A 17071-nucleotide genomic window follows, 5' to 3' on the forward strand; every position below is an offset into this window, starting at 1 on the left:
ATAGCAGAGAAAGCTCTAGGGTATACTTATAATGTATGAGTGAAGACTAGACAACTCTTAGCAACTGCTGATGACAAGACCAAAAGATGCATGTTGTAAGAAATGAGTTTGATGTATCTAGACCATGGGTCGTCAACCTGGTCCCTACCGCCCACTAGTGGGCGTTTTAGGATTCCAGGTGGGCGGTAGGGATTTCCAGATTTTGACGACCGGGCGGGCGGGTGCGAGCCGGCGGTACTCCTGCGACTGGGTACCGCCGTGACCATTTGCGGCCCCGGCCCGCGCGGCAAACCGCCGGGGCCGCATATGGAGGGGTCCATCGGGTGGCCCATGCTGTCAGGGCCACCCGATGGATGTGGTTTGTGAGGGGGCCCGGTCAGCGCTGGGCGCTTTAACAGCGCAACTGGGCCCCCTGTGATGACATCACAGAGCTGGGAGGAAGTGATTCCCCGGTCACTCCTCCCAGCTAAAACTGAGAGCCGCGCGGGAGGAAGCAGAGGGAGTCAGAGTGGGAACTCTGACTCCCATCCACCTGAGCCACCACTGGACCCCAGGGAAAGTCACCCTCCTGCACCTTAAAGGTAGGAAACAGGAGGGTGACTTAAATATAATGTGTGTGTGTGTCTTTGTAGGTATGTCTTGTGTGTGTGTGTCTTTGTATGTCTTGTGTGTGTGTCTGTCTGTATGTGTCTTTGTATGTATGTCTTGTGTGTGTGTGTCTGTCTGTATATATGTGTGCATGTCTGTGTGTGTCTGTTTGTATGTGTGCCTGTTTGTATGTATGTGTCTTGTGTGTGTGTGTATGTGTGCCTGTCTGTGTCTTTGTGTGTATGTATGTGTGCCTGTCTGTGTCTTTGTGTGTATGTGTGCCTGTCTGTGTGTCTGTATGTGTCTGTATGTGTGTCTTGTGTGTGTGTGTCTTGTATGTCTGTGTGTGTGTCGTATGTGTGTCTGTATGTGTGTATGTCTGTTTCTGTTTTAAATTAAGAAATTCCAATGAATTTCCATTTGAAATAATCACAAACGCATGCCTCGTCTAGAAGTTTTCACAACCTAAAAATGTGAATTATTCCAGCCATATTGTCAACGCCATTCTGATATAAACCTCTTGGATATGTCTGCTTTGCTAGAAATTACATCTTAGAACATTTTTTTGTCATAGATAACCTCTGTGCCTCCATCTGCAGTAAAAGCCCGCCTGCACTTTGGGACAGATAATAACCAGAAGCCTTAAAAGCCATACAAAAACACAGTCATTGAAAATAAAAATGACCAGAGGAGTGCTATCTTTCGATGACGCAATACACAGCCTATCAAAAGTGAAATAATAAAAATAAGTCACCCTCCTGCACCTTAAAGGTAGGAAACAGGAGGGTGACTTAAATATAATGTGTGTGTGTCTTTGTATGTGTGTGTGTCTGTATATATGTGTGTCTTGTGTGTCTGCATGTGTGGGTGTCTATGTATGTCTTGTGTGTGTGCATGTATGTATATGTGTCTTGTATGTGTTTGTATGTGTGTATGTATGTGTGTCGTGTGTGTATGTATGTGTCGTGTGTATGTGTGTCGTGTGTGTGTGTGTGTGCCTGTATGTGTGTGTGTCATGTTTGTGTGTCTGTATGTGTGCCTGTCTGTTATAGTGGGCTACCTAGCTCAGCCTTCCTACTGGGCATTGCTACAAGGAAGGTTAAAAAATAGAAAAAAGGGAAAAAAAAGGTGGGGAGGGGAATTGAGGAGGGAGATGAGCTGACGCACAAATGAGAAATCATATTATGCGCAAACAGAGAAGTCGTCTGAATATCACTGAAAGAGACCTTCGTTTGTTCCTTACGAAAATCGAACCAGATATCAAATATTTAGTCTCGCAGCATCAACCTCAAGGATCTCATTAATTACTAGTAAAGGTAATTTCAATTTACTTTATAAAGTTAAAACCTTATAAACCTGCATTAAGTAGACATAAAAAGATAAATGTACGTACATATTTTTTTTTAAACACCCTCCTTTCTAAAAAATATTCTGCATTTGCGCGAAAACTGGTGGGCGGTAAGGACATTTTTTCAACCAAAAAGATGCATTAGTGGGCGGTAGGTAAAAAAAGGTTGACTACCACTGATCTAGACTTTTTGGGGGGGTACGTCCCAGTAGATTACTGGTATCTCTTTTATATTAAGCCCGGATGCCAATCAACCTAATTCACTGGCATAAAATATATTTGTATCATTTAGCTAGAAATATTTATTCATAATTTTATTATTTTGATCACTGTAATGTGCTGCGCTACTTTGGTTTCCTATGGGAATAAAATTAAAATAACCAATTTTTCCTAAAGATCTTGACCTCGTTATTTGTCCCTTTGTTTCGCAGATGCTCAGGCTAACATCTTGCCTATTCTTCTAAAACATTACATTAATATTATGGAAACTTTTATAATATTATGGATTTACTTTTAATATTATGTCTCCCAAAATTCAGAATAAGAGTTAAGCAGAAGTAGGTGAGCAGGCCTGGATGTCAATATAGTGTTGGTCCACCTGAGAATGGAAAGGGCTAGTCTGAAAAGGCAGCACATCACCATGGTGTCCTGAACCAGTCTTCCCTTAGACTCAGACACAGTGTGAGCATGTTTAATTATGCTCTTCTACAGCTACTGTCTGATGTATGTAGACACTTCCTTGGAGTACCCAGAACCAGGACAACAGGAAACAAATACGGAACAGGACAGGACATACAAACTAAAACTGTCCTTCCTAACCCGGGTTACTAAGGATGTACTATGGATGTGGAACAAAGTAGCATAGATCAGAATATGCTACTATATAGTTTGCCTATATGGATCAGGGGGGGCACAATGGAAATTCCCAGTAAGTGGGCAGAGTAACATACACATTTGGACCACCTGGTGCAACAGCAGTATACTGTTCAGGCAGATAACTTTTTGGCAAAAATAATATAACTGAGGGTCTGAGAGATGTGAGACAAGATTGTTGGGAAAACATATTCTGATTCTTAGATTAAACAATTTGGTACATGTGATCCTTTTTCACAAATATTGTGCCAGTGATGTAAGGACAACATATTAATTTTCAATATTTGTATTCAGTTTCTACTTTTGTTTTATTTTGAGGAACCATTCCAAAACCAGATTGGAACACAGGTAACTTTCATTTTTGCCTATAACAAAAGCCATTTTAAAGATGTTTTCCTTGAGAGTATGTTCCATAAACAAACTATTTTCCAGCGGTAACATCATATACACAATGACAATACTCACAGCAATTGAAGGGATACAAGGCCGTCAAATAGCCCCTTGGGAATTTCAGTGATCTTATTTCCATATAACACTCTGTGAGATGCAAAACAAGCACAAAAAAAGTGTTAGACAGCAGCTGTGTTATGATGTTTCTCCATTCCATATTATCATTTTTATTGATCTTGGGCGCTGTGCTCAGAATCCATGGTTCTACAAGCAGTCTTTCATTTAACAACTAATCTAATATTCATCCAAGGGAAGCAAGCTGTATTAAGTGAAATGTTATGATTCATATGTTGCCTGATGTCGTACACGCATTATAAACAGAGAGACTGATGTATTGCTCTGAGGTCTACTGAGTGCTCTTGGAAAAAAAATCATAAAACAAATGACTGCTGTTATCTATGCTCAAATGTGTCATAGATGATACAGAAAACATACTTTTAAACCCAAAAAACTAAAGTAACTACAAAAATTACATGCACTGTTTTTTTGTTGTGTTTAACTAAGCTTCTGGGCTTCCTATCAGCACATTCGGCTAAGCAGTAGTTGGGAATCTGACATTGAATAAAGTGACATTGCTTTTATTGTATAGGAGCTCTGAAAATATTACATTGCTTTCACGTTTGGTTAGATCACATGTCACCCTGTTGTGTTGGTATTAAAGAACAGATTGATTGCTTCAAGATTCAGAAAAAAAATATGAAATACAAGGCTGCACAATAACAAGACTGACACAGTTTTAATGCCAAATCATTTATCACAGTATTATACCTACAGATTACAAGAGATAAGCTCTGTTGCTATCTCATAACTAGAGTTCCATTACCTATTTTTTTTTGTCCAAGTCAATAAAATAAATATCATCGAGTTGGGTATCAACTATCATAGGACATACTTTGTATGATAGAACACATCAATGTTTAATCCTCAGCAAAGCATTTTATTATTATTATATATTCTGCCAAAGATGCGCACATATACACTACTCTGCTACTATTCATCTGACATTATAAGACCTTACGGCCTGTGGTCAATATTCTCAGGTCTTTTTGGTCAGATGATTTAACCCTAGGTACTAATGTTCTACAAGCTGTCCTGGTTCTAATGGTCTGATAGCAACATGTGCATCAGTAAAATAGCTTCCCATTCCACGTCGAATGAGCCTTTTGGAGATGGATTCTATAACCTATTTCTGTTTAAATGACAGTTACCTCCTTACAGTTAATATCACCTCTAAAGTAATTAACTACTAATCTTAACCTTTAATTAAGGATAGAACAAATACATATCTATAATACAAAATAAACAGATACGTGCCTTTTGTACACTCATTCCAACTCACAGCTGATCCAACTAGATGTGGGTAACTCGCAGCAATGATCTGAGATGCAATTGTTTAATTAATAATCTGTCATTGTGTGAACCATGTTTTTACAGTAAGTAAGAAGAAGTTACGGTTTGATTAATCAATGAGTCCCTTGTTAAGAGAAATAATGACAGACTCACTATGACCTACTTGGTGAAAATGTGTGGCTCGAACCAAATCTTAAAAAAAGATCTTGCCACAGGATTCCAATTCTAAGTGCTTAGTACGCTTAAAATAGGAGCTGGTTACAAGTAATTTTTCTAAATCATTGTTGTGCTTATCTGTCTGTCAGCTGAAACCTGTGCTTCAGCTATTTCATTCTCAGAAAATGCCTGCAGGACATTTTGGCAGTTATGACCCTATCACAAGATGGCAATATAAACCTACGAGTTATTTATTTATAATCCATCCAATTATACATTTCCTAACATGTTGAAGTGATATTGACATGGAAAGGTAAATCTTTAAACCATTAAACTGGTTCCAGCACTCTGAGAGAGACAGGTGGCACTGCCGCAACATGCAGCGACCCCGAAGGCAGCACAGTTACAATGGCGGAGGCCGCGTGCTTCCCAGCCTATCACAAAGCATGATCCAGCACTACAGCCAAACAGGACGCCCACTTTGATGAATTCTGGAGGAAGCTGCACTCCAGCCTCCTCCGGACTGCCTCACCAGCTTTGCTCCCTTGTACACTTGCAAAGGTCATCCAGCACACCCGGAACCAACAAGTGCCTTTGGACTGAATGGCGGCCCGCCTCAGGCGATGCAGACAGCATTGACGAACTCTGGCGAGGGTAAAACACAGGCCTGCATCGGGACAACGTACAAGCAAACATCAGGCAGAGTTGTATGGGTGGGCTGAATGGAGTAAAGGTGCCAAAGGTCCCAAAGCACTCCACATGGACCGAACTGTCCTACTGACTTTTCAGTACCTGTAGCACATGGCACTATACTGGGTGACTGTACCCTGCCACTGACAGGCGTAGGCTGAAACTACCCTATGAAGATATGCGGGCCTATAAGCCTGTCAGGATCGGGACAGGGATCCAACACGCAGAGTACAAAGAGAGGAAAGGTACGTATACCGGGCCTTAGAATGGCCGGACTAACGTACCGAGAGTAATAGAGAATAGTCAGAGACAAGCCGAGGTCGAGGGAACGAGAAGACAGATAAGCGAGAGACAAGCCGGGTCAAGGGATAACAGAGAAGCAGGGTAGTACAACGAGCCGAGTCAAAACCAATAGAGCAAACTAGAATACCAGAGCACTGAGTGACTAGACAAGCTAGAACCACGACAGGGCAATGAGCTGAAGTGAGAAGTAAGCTTAAATACCCTGGATCTGGATGATAATCACGCCTCTGACAAGTACCGATTGGATATCGGACACTTGAGTGACAGGTCGCTCGTGATAGCGTCATGACGTCACGTATTGAGCGTCCTGCTAGAAAAGGACGTGGATTCCTCGCGGCCGGTGTTTAAGTGATTGGATGAACCGCGAGGAACGGAGGAAACAGCTCGCCTGGACGGATAAACCACCAAGTCTCTACCTCCCTTAGAGGTAGAGGCCTCAGGTACCCTGACAGTACCCCCCCTCTCAGATACGCCCACCGGGCGGAATGAACCGGGGCGAGATGGGAAGCGGAGGTGAAATGCTCTGCGAAGGCGAGAAGCATGAACGTCCTCCTGAGGTACCCAACTCCTCTCCTCAGGACCATATCCCCTCCAGTTGACCAGATATTGCAATTTTCCCCTTGAAATTCTGGAGTCAATGATGGAGCTGACCTCGTACTCCTCCCGACCCTCCACCTGAACAGGACGAGGCGAGGAGACCTTAGAGGAGAATTTGTTGCAAATAAGAGGTTTCAACAAGGAGACATGAAAAGAGTTAGGAATGCGTAAGGCAGGTGGCAGAGCAAGGCGATACGCAACCGGATTGATACGAGTGAGAACCCTGTAAGGACCTATGTAGCGAGGAGCAAATTTCATAGATGGAACTTTTAGGCGAATATTCTTAGTACTCAACCATACCCTATCCCCAGGAACAAAAACAGGAGCCGCTCTTCTATGCTTGTCAGCGTGTTTCTTGAACAGCGAGGAACTATGTAATAGAATTTGCCGAGTCTGATCCCATAATTTCTTCAGGTTGGCGACATGATCATCAACCGACGGTATCCCCTGAGAAGAGGAAACCGAAGGAAAAATCGAAGGATGAAAGCCATAATTCATGAAGAAAGGGCTAGAGCGAGTTGAATCGCAAACAAGGTTATTGTGTGCGAACTCCGCCCAAGGAATCAGACCGACCCAATCGTCCTGGTGTTCGGAAACAAAGCAACGCAGATACTGTTCGATCTTTTGATTAGTACGTTCAGCAGCTCCGTTAGACTGAGGGTGATAGGCAGAGGAGAAGTTCAATTTAATGCCCATTTGAGAACAAAAGGATCTCCAGAAACGTGAGACAAATTGAGAACCTCTATCAGAAACAATCTCCGAAGGAATCCCATGTAGGCGAAAAACCTCCCTCGCAAAAATCTCCGCCAATTCAGGAGAAGTCGGAAGTTTAGGTAATGGCACGAAATGGGCCATCTTAGTAAATCTATCCACCACCGTGAGAATAACAGTCTGTCTCTTGGAAGCAGGCAAATCAACAATAAAGTCTATGGACAAACAGGACCAAGGTTTCTCAGGAATGTCCAAGGGGTGTAACAGGCCACATGGAGATGCATGAGGTAGTTTAGTCTTGGCACAAGTCTCACAAGCTGCGACGAACTCCTCAATATCTTTTCGAAGTGAAGGCCACCAGAAATCCTTGGATATCAGAGAGTATGTCTTGCGAATACCAGGATGACCAGCTATTTTACTTTCGTGAAAACATTGTAAGAGTTCCAGTTGAAGTTCAGGAGGAACAAAGTTTCTTCCCTCAGGAGTGTTTCCGGGAGCTAGATGTTGTGACTTCAAGATCTGGTCAAGTAGTGGAGAATGAATTTTGAGACTGGTATTAGCAATAATATTGCATTTGGGTACAATGGAGGACAAAAGTGGTTCAACTGAGGCAGAGGGCTCATATTGGCGAGATAGCGCATCAGCTTTAGAATTCTTTGACCCAGGTCTGTAAGTCAGAACGTAATTGAAATGGGTAAGAAATAACGACCAACGAGCCTGCCTGGAGGAGAGACGCTTGGCCTCTCCGATATAAGACAAGTTTTTGTGGTCTGTCAGAATGGTAACAGGATGTAATGTACCTTCCAATAAATGTCTCCACTCTTTCAAAGCCTTGATAACCGCTAGTAATTCTCTGTCACCAATGTCATACCTGCTTTCAGTACCGGTCAATTTTTTAGAGAAAAATCCACATGGATGTAATGGTTTATCAACACCCAACCTTTGAGATAGGACAGCACCTAAACCAGTCTCTGATGCGTCTACCTCAAGTAAAAAAGGCAGAGAAGTGTCGGGGTGAACTAAAATTGGAGCGGAAGCGAAAAGCTCCTTGAGAGTTTTGAACGCCAGGAGAGCTTCAGTAGTCCAATTCTTAGTATCAGCCCCCTGTTTGGTCATGTTAGTGATAGGTGCGATAATGGAAGAATAGCCCTTAATAAAGCGCCTATAATAATTAGAAAAACCAATAAATCTCTGTACGGCTTTAAGACCTTTGGGTAAAGGCCACTCTAGAATGGATTGGAGCTTATCCGGATCCATCTTAAATCCCTCCCCAGAGATCACATAGCCGAGAAAGGTTACCTGGGTCTGATCAAAGCTACATTTCTCCAACTTGCAGTACAAGCCATGCTGGAGAAGCTTGTGCAAAACCCTCCTGACTTGCTTGTGATGACTCTCAATGTCACTAGAATGAATGAGTATATCATCTAGGTATACAATGACGCAATCTTGCTGAAATTCCCTAAGAACCTCATTTATCAGATCCTGGAATACAGCTGGTGCATTGCATAACCCAAAAGGCATAACAGTATATTCATAGTGACCATATCGAGTATTGAATGCCGTCATCCACTCATGTCCCTGCTGGATTCTCACCAAGTTATATGCCCCTCTGAGGTCTAACTTGGTGAAAATTGTAGAGCCCTTCAAACGATCGAAGAGTTCAGTAATCAAGGGAATCGGGTAGGCATTTTTAATGGTTATCTTATTTAGGCCTCGATAATCAATACAAGGTCTCAAAGAACCATCCTTCTTTTTAACAAAAAAAAATCCAGCCCCGGCAGGGGAGGAGGACCTTCTAATGAATCCCTTGTCTAAATTTTCGTGAATATACTCCTCTAGAACTGAGTTCTCTTTCGTAGATAACGGGTATACATGACCTCTGGGCGGCATGGTACCAGGGAGTAGGTTAATTTTGCAATCAAAGGATCTGTGTGGGGGTAAGGTATCGGCTTTCTTTTTGTCAAATACAGCCTTTAAATCTAGATACTGAGACGGAATTTGTGTCTCTGTAGGATTGTCAGAGTTAGCCGATGTGTTGGTTAAGCCGAGGGGTGAGACTTTCCCCAAGCATTTCTCTTGACAATTCTGTCCCCACGAAACTATCTCCCCTGACTCCCAATTAATAATAGGGTTATGTCTCCTCAACCAGGAGTACCCCAGAACTATGGGAATAGAAGGGGAAGAAATGAGCAGTAAGGATATGTCTTCTCTATGTAGGATGCCAACAGTTAAGTTAATCGGTATGGTCTCATGGAAAATAACAGGCTCAAGTAACGGTCTACCATCGATGGCCTCAACAGCCAGTGGTGTCTCTTTTAACTGGGATGGAATAGCATGCTTGGCAGCAAAACCCTGATCTATAAAGCTCTCAGCAGCTCCAGAATCGATTAGTGCCATAGTCTTAACTACTCCCTTCTCCCACTTTAAAGAAACGGGTAACAGAAGCCTGAGCTCTTTGTAATTGTGAATAGAGGACAAAGTAGAAACACCCAAGGCCTGTCCTCTAGAGGAACTTAGGTGCGAGCGTTTCCCGAACGATTGGGACAGTTTAGGCGTAAATGACCCCTGACTCCACAATACATACATAAGCCCTCCCTTCTCCTGTACTGTCTCTCACTCTCTGTGAGATGAGTACTGCCTATCTGCATAGGTTCAGGAATACGTAAGTCCTCGAACTCAGAAATTTGAAAAGTAGGCGCTAGTTTAAAGGAGGGTCTACGGGTCCTATCTCGAGTGTTCAGCCTCTCTCTTAAGCGTTCATCAATACGAGATATAAAAGAAATTAAATCCTCCAAATTTTCAGGGAGTTCTCTAGTAGCGACCTCGTCAAGAATTACATCTGATAACCCATTCAGAAACACATCTATATAAGCCTGTTCGTTCCACTTAACTTCTGCCGCCAAGGACCTGAACTCTAGTGCATAATCCACAAGTGTTCGATTGTCCTGTCTAAGGCGCAACAGTAATCTAGCTGCATTGACCTTCCTACCAGGGGGGTCAAAAGTTCTTCTAAACGCAGCTACAAAGGCATTATAATTATAGACTAGTGGGTTATCATTCTCCCATAAAGGATTGGCCCATCTCAAAGCTTTTTCAATGAGTAGAGTGATAATAAATCCAACCTTCGCTCTATCAGTAGGATAAGAGCGGGGTTGTAATTCGAAATGGATGCTAATCTGATTTAGAAAGCCACGACACTTCTCCGGTGACCCGCCATAACGTACTGGTGGGGTAATACGGGAAGAAGCACCTACAGTGGCTACCTCTAGACCTGAGACTGCAGGAGAAATAGAAGGAGTACGTGTCTCCTCAGGTGGATTACTAGCACGAGACAAAAGTGCCTGTAGTGCCAAAGCCATCTGATCCATCCTATGCTCCATGGCGTCAAACCTGGGATCCGAAGAACCAAGCTGACTGTTTGTACCTGCAGGATCCATTGGCCCTGTCGTAATGTCAGGATCGGGACAGGGATCCAACACGCAGAGTACAAAGAGAGGAAAGGTACGTATACCGGGCCTTAGAATGGCCGGACTAACGTACCGAGAGTAATAGAGAATAGTCAGAGACAAGCCGAGGTCGAGGGAACGAGAAGACAGATAAGCGAGAGACAAGCCGGGTCAAGGGATAACAGAGAAGCAGGGTAGTACAACGAGCCGAGTCAAAACCAATAGAGCAAACTAGAATACCAGAGCACTGAGTGACTAGACAAGCTAGAACCACGACAGGGCAATGAGCTGAAGTGAGAAGTAAGCTTAAATACCCTGGATCTGGATGATAATCACGCCTCTGACAAGTACCGATTGGATATCGGACACTTGAGTGACAGGTCGCTCGTGATAGCGTCATGACGTCACGTATTGAGCGTCCTGCTAGAAAAGGACGTGGATTCCTCGCGGCCGGTGTTTAAGTGATTGGATGAACCGCGAGGAACGGAGGAAACAGCTCGCCTGGACGGATAAACCACCAAGTCTCTACCTCCCTTAGAGGTAGAGGCCTCAGGTACCCTGACAAAGCCTTAACCACCTTGGGTTTAGAATAGCTTAATTGATCTTACTTCTAATGGGGAGGACTCCCCAACCTATCTCATGGAGGCCTATGGGGTGGAACTCCTGTTGTTAACAGTTATGATTATGCACAACTAGCTAGCTGTTAACGGTTTTATTATTTTAAACTAAAGATCCCTTGACTACTATTCATCCTGTCTAGCTAGTCTAATATGCATTGTCTTCTATTCCAAGTTTAGATAAAAAATATAACGTGCTTCTCTTGCAATCCAAAACTAAATGAAATATGGTGCACTGCTTTCAAACTCAATTGTTCTTCCATAAATACTATTTTGCTTGTTTATGCTGTTGGGGCATTGCAGGCCTGTTATGTACCTTTATGCACTACAAAAATAAAGAATAAAAAAAAAAACACATCCTAGTCCCAGAAGATAATTCCAGTGGATAAACTCTAGGCGGAAACTTGCATTATTTTATCAGCCAATTGCTGGAAGAATATTTCCACATTGCTACGAAGATAACATTCCTTTCTAGAAGAGTAAATACTGAAGAAAAACTCTAGAAGGCTACAAATGATTGACTTATATTGCAATAAATGTATTCAGGTAAATCTAAAACAGCACAGATTGTCTCTGCTTTTGCAAAGTAAAATACAGCGTATATGTCATTTCTAAGACTTCTCGAAAAGATGACACTTTACTGCATCTTATGTAGATGGATGAAGCTATGAATTTACACTGCTTCCCTTTAACCAGTGTTTTATATATGTATGAGATAACAATATGAATGAAGATTGTGAATTAAAATTTAAAATAGTACATCACTTTAACCTGTGTTGGTAGTCCTACATCCAGAAATAACATTATACTGTAATATTACTCACTAAGTCATGGCAAGTGGATGGTGTTATACAGGATCACACTACATTTCTGCATATCTCAAGTATTTGTTAATCCCTCAAGAGTGTTTTCACCTTGGAATGATCTAATTTGATTAATCCGGGCCATTACCAGCAGTTCTGCATGTATTACGTAATCCAGACTATTCTGCAGATGACCACAGAGACCAATTAAAATTTGAGGCAGAAATTAATGGACTGTTTTGTAATTCCTTTATGGGCTATTTATGCAGTCGCTATAGTTAGTACCTGTTTTTGTAGGAATTAGGCATGCTGGGGCAGTTTGTGCACTTCATAAACATAAAATATGTCTGGGATACTGTAAAACGTAATTTTGATTACTATTTTGCTGGACCCATTGTGATATATTTCAGTCTACTCCTATGCTTATTGCTTCTACTTTAAGGCTGTCCCAAAGTCTACGCATTTTATTTTAATACTTGAAGGGTTTAGTCCAAGCACCATGACCACTTCAATCTTGGAGTCTGTATTTTAGCAAGAATTATATCTACATATACATAGATAATTAAATATATACTACTGGATTTGTAACTCCGCCTCTAGCAGCAGCATCAGTCAGCCCAGAATGAGAGTTACATACTGGCTACTGCTAGTTATGTGCATAAAAGATATTTGCCATCAGCACATGTAACGTGTTGGCAACAGATGACCAAAGGCTGCACTCTTCCCTTCAGAGTGTTCTTTGAGTCCCTACTCCTGCAATTTTGTGGAGTGAGGTTACTAGAGGAGAAGTGATCTGCAGGCTGTGGCACTGGATTGCAGTTAAATCTATTTTATTTTATTTTTTTCAAGGGTGGTTGCAGTAGAGTTTTAATAAAACAATTTTAACAAAAATATGTTTTTGGAAAAAATAAATAACTCTTAATGCGTATGAACCAAATAATTATGGATAATACAAATAATATATTAATAAATTAATACATAAATTATAACCTATTTACAATGTTACAAGTTAGGTTTCATTATATTATTTTAAAATGTGGCACATCAAGATTTAGACATAATTTGTGCATTATCACTTAGTTTACTACCCTCCAAATTCAAATCGCAACAACTAGATTTAGATCACCTCTATTTAAATGCCACTTGTTAAAGTTATCCATAAATCTCCTATGTTATATAAATGAGAGAATTTGCACATTCCCCTTCTCTCTTTCAGGTGTAAACATTAACACCAAGGAAAAAGTATCTGATTTTGTTATTTAATAAATGGCTAATAAAAATCTGTGACTCATTTAAAAAGTTGAATTCAGAGTATATATATTCAAAATTGGACTTATTGACAAGACGTTTTACTAAAATTAATACATTTAGTGCTCTCTTATTTTTTAGCATGTCCCAGTGAGCATATACAATATTTTTAAACAACAAGTATGTCTATATTACCAGGCTACATGACACTTACATATATTAAAGAGGTATAATACGTATGTTTTTCCTTGATAGATTGGCTTGAAATATGTTCAGCTTGGACTGATAAACTGTGGCTATACACCCTGTGGAACTATACACTGAATAAAATACACTAAATGCTTAGGCATACTGTGCAGCATTCTGTATCGTATTGCTTAGTGGCTTAGAATTTCAATTAAGATGTTACATTAAGTGCCTCAAACAAGAATGTTAAACTTCTTAAAATTCTAAAGAGCGCAAAAAAGAAAACCAGACATAGGGAGTTAGAGTTGATGCACTGACACCAGAAAAGTCTTTAATCACTAAACAATTTCTAGGTTGTTCGTGTAGAAAGGACTTTAATAGGGTTGTGCCAAGAGTTCTATTTTCAGAGGCCACTGTCTGCATGATCAATTGCTAATTTAATAGAGATTAGTTTGTCTTTAGAGATATGACAATAGCTTGCATAAATGCATGCCTATTTAGAAAGCCATTCAACATTTTTTGTTTTATTTGTAGCTGATACACAATGAGACTTTTAATTACAGAAATACCCATTTATGATACCTACAAATTCCTGAGCCTGATGCCTAATATTCGTGTGTGTGTGTTAGTTAAGAGGGCTTATAAACAATGAAAAGTAGAGAACAGTACTCAAAGAATAGGTCTTTGCAAATAAATGGAATAGTGTCCCCCCACCCCACCACACAGAACAAATATAACATCACAGAAAAAATACAACAGGGGAATTGAACTAAATGCCTTAGATATTTTGGACTGCAGCTCCCATAATTCTCTGCCAACCATAGACTTCAACAGCAGTGTGTAAGTTGTAGTCCAAGAACACCTCAGAGTAAAAACTATACTTAAAAGACCACAAAAGTGATTTTATGTCTGACACAATATGTCTGACACAATAATGGAGAGGCCAAAGCCAGTTCTTATATTCTCGCGTATAACTACTGTATTGAATCCAGATGTTTCAAACAATGCAAAAAAAAATGTTCTGTAGAAGAATTCAGTGGTTTAAAAAACAATCCTAGTCCCAGAAGATAATTCCAGTGGATAAGCTCTAGGCTGAAAACTTGCATTATTTTATCAGCCAATTGCTGGAAGAATATTTCCACATTTCCAATTGTAATTTTTGTCTTGCAATTGAAAACATTGCCATATTCTAGAAACAGCAATGGTTTTTATTGCAGGGCAAACACACCTCTAGTAGTTGTCTTCCTGACATCGACTAAAGGCGCTTCCTCTATGACTAATGAGTTTGATTCCAATTCCAATAATTATAAGAGTTTCTGAAAAGTAAAGTGATACTCTAAGTGACATAACCACAATGACTTCATGTAGTCTTTATAGCACATGGAGTATTTGAGTGCAGTCCATTCATTTTATAAATCATTTAATTGCCTTCAAAATTTGGAACAATTTGTATAGATAACTTTCACATTGTCTTGGTGGCAGCAGAAGCTGTGTTTTTTTTTTTTGAAGCTGCTTGAAAATGGTTTAACAGATAGAATACACCCGAAAACTGCTTGCACCGTAACAATTACGGTAGTTGCAGTGGATGTAGTGCTCAGAGTATACATTTAAATGTAAAAATTAACGTATAAAGCAATTTCACTAGCTCAATGTAGACATTGGATTCTGATCCCTTTTGAGTCATACCAGTTTTGAATGATAGGTTCACGTTTAAAAAGTGCACCTCATTTGAAAAAAACTATAGTCCATTAAGATTCGATCACTCTTCTCACAATAAAAATAAATAAGCACTTCCCCTACAGAAACAGAAACATCAATTTTGTGGCCCATTTCAATTTACCCAGAAAATGTGATATATAATTATGCTAGTTAAACATTGTAATTACACATAAACAAAATTAACATCCTTTTATGTACTTCTTTAAATGAACCAGGTTTTGTTACAGGGTGTCATAAAATGATTCCTCTGTTATTTTTTTATTAATAATCTAAGAGACTGTAAAAAACATTCAACACCACAAACCAAGTGAATTCACAGAATTAAACCATCCAAATCAGTGCATATGCAAGGTACATTCATCCTACAGTATATTCCATAGCCACGATGTAAACATACTTACAGTGAAGTGAGAGATTTCAATCCACCGAATGCATCTGGTGCAATTTCAGATATTTGGTTCTTGCTGATATCTCTGTGGCAAAAATAAACGACGTGATTAGTCACAGATTTCAGAGCACTTGAAAAATAGGTGTTAAGATAGAAAACATATACTTCAAAACTAAACTGATTTTACCTCACTGGTTAGTTAGAAACAACAACACAAAAACAAGACGTTGGATTGCTAATTGGCAATTTTAGCCTAAAAATGTAAATTAGTTTTGAATTTCTGAAAATTCACACATTGGTGACTAGCCATGTAAGTATCCAACTTATTTTATCTAAAATTCTGCAGGTTTGTTGGCAAGTCACAAAGCATAAACCACATTAAAAAAAATAAGACAAATGTAAACATGTTCATGACCAGAAAGTTAAGTCAAAATTGCCTAATTGGAAGAAAATCTCAAACTCAGCTATTTTCCCATCTTGACTACATTGACCTAAATTTTGCAATTCCCCGGTCAGTTCAGAGTTCAGTGAATAACACTGAAGGTGTAGAAATGTTTACGCATATTTGAAAATGTTAAAAGATAAACAGAATGACTTAAGCTAAAGATGACCTCTGACTGAGAAATCAGAAGCCAAACATAACAACAATGATCGTTGGTCACAGAAATATTTTTCTTTTTCAATTTTTAATATTCAACCCTTCATGATTTCCACAGCATGTGTTTTATGTGCTGTAAAACCTAAGGACAAATTTAACGCCAGTCAAGATCACAAGATTAATGCATAGATTGATTTTTCTTTAATTTATTTTTTAGAATCACATTTATACCCATAAGCAAGAAACAACTACACAAAATATTAATGCGTCCACTTCATTATTATGTGAACCATATTGCTGTTTTGGATTGTTTTCTTATATTATGTTGACTTTTTCATTCTAGAGTGCGGCTCATCATTTCAAAGGGAACTTGAGCGATAACTACTATTTCGCTAGCAGTATACTATGACCAAATTGCCCGTTCTAATAGCCTTTCCTAATGACACATGACCATTCTCAGCCCTCTGTCTCAGCATGCCTGAGATGATGTCCTTTTAGTTCATCAATGCTACTTTTCACACTTGGCAGTCTACATTGAACCTGTCTTGTGCTCCTACATTATTGATCTGTATTAGCTGTTCTATTTTATATCCTAAATCAATAGACTAAACAGCTTCCTCAAAGGGCTTGCTTAAAGTGAATCTTTTACGCGCAGTTGGGCCACAATGCAGTTGCCATGAACACTTTACACGTTTGTTTCATGGATTAATTACACGGGTTATTACCCATATTTGCTCTTGTAATAGAAAGCCATCTCTGCATTTTAAAAGAACACAAATATTAAAGGTCCAAAGGCTAAAAAGAATTTCAATGGAGAAAGTACTTTTTTTTTTTTTTACCTCTAACTGCATATGGATTTAAGTGTCTCTATTTTGACTGAGTTACCTTAGCAATAGGTTATAATAGAGATGGTAAGATTTTGAGGAATAAAGTACCGTATAGACTAAAATAAATAAAAATAACGTCAAGTGAGCTTTTCTTGTGCATTCCCAAACGCTTT

At 39.8% G+C, this 17071-nt stretch overlaps 1 protein-coding gene across 2 annotated transcripts in view; it reads right to left on the reverse strand.

The window, feature by feature from the left end:
• The window catches only part of SLIT3 (slit guidance ligand 3), a 658792-nt gene that overhangs the window by 136888 nt on the left and 504833 nt on the right, over nucleotides 1–17071 (reverse strand). For both annotated transcript variants that reach the window (XM_063447449.1, XM_063447448.1), the window contains 2 exons: nucleotides 15487–15558; nucleotides 3275–3346 (listed from right to left, as the gene is read on the reverse strand). In XM_063447449.1, coding sequence (XP_063303519.1) covers nucleotides 3275–3346; nucleotides 15487–15558 — 144 coding nt within the window. The remainder of the gene's footprint in view (nucleotides 1–3274; nucleotides 3347–15486; nucleotides 15559–17071) is intronic.

This window comes from Pelobates fuscus, chromosome 3 (genome assembly GCF_036172605.1).
Source record: "Pelobates fuscus isolate aPelFus1 chromosome 3, aPelFus1.pri, whole genome shotgun sequence".
Taxonomy (NCBI): Eukaryota; Metazoa; Chordata; class Amphibia; order Anura; family Pelobatidae; genus Pelobates; species Pelobates fuscus.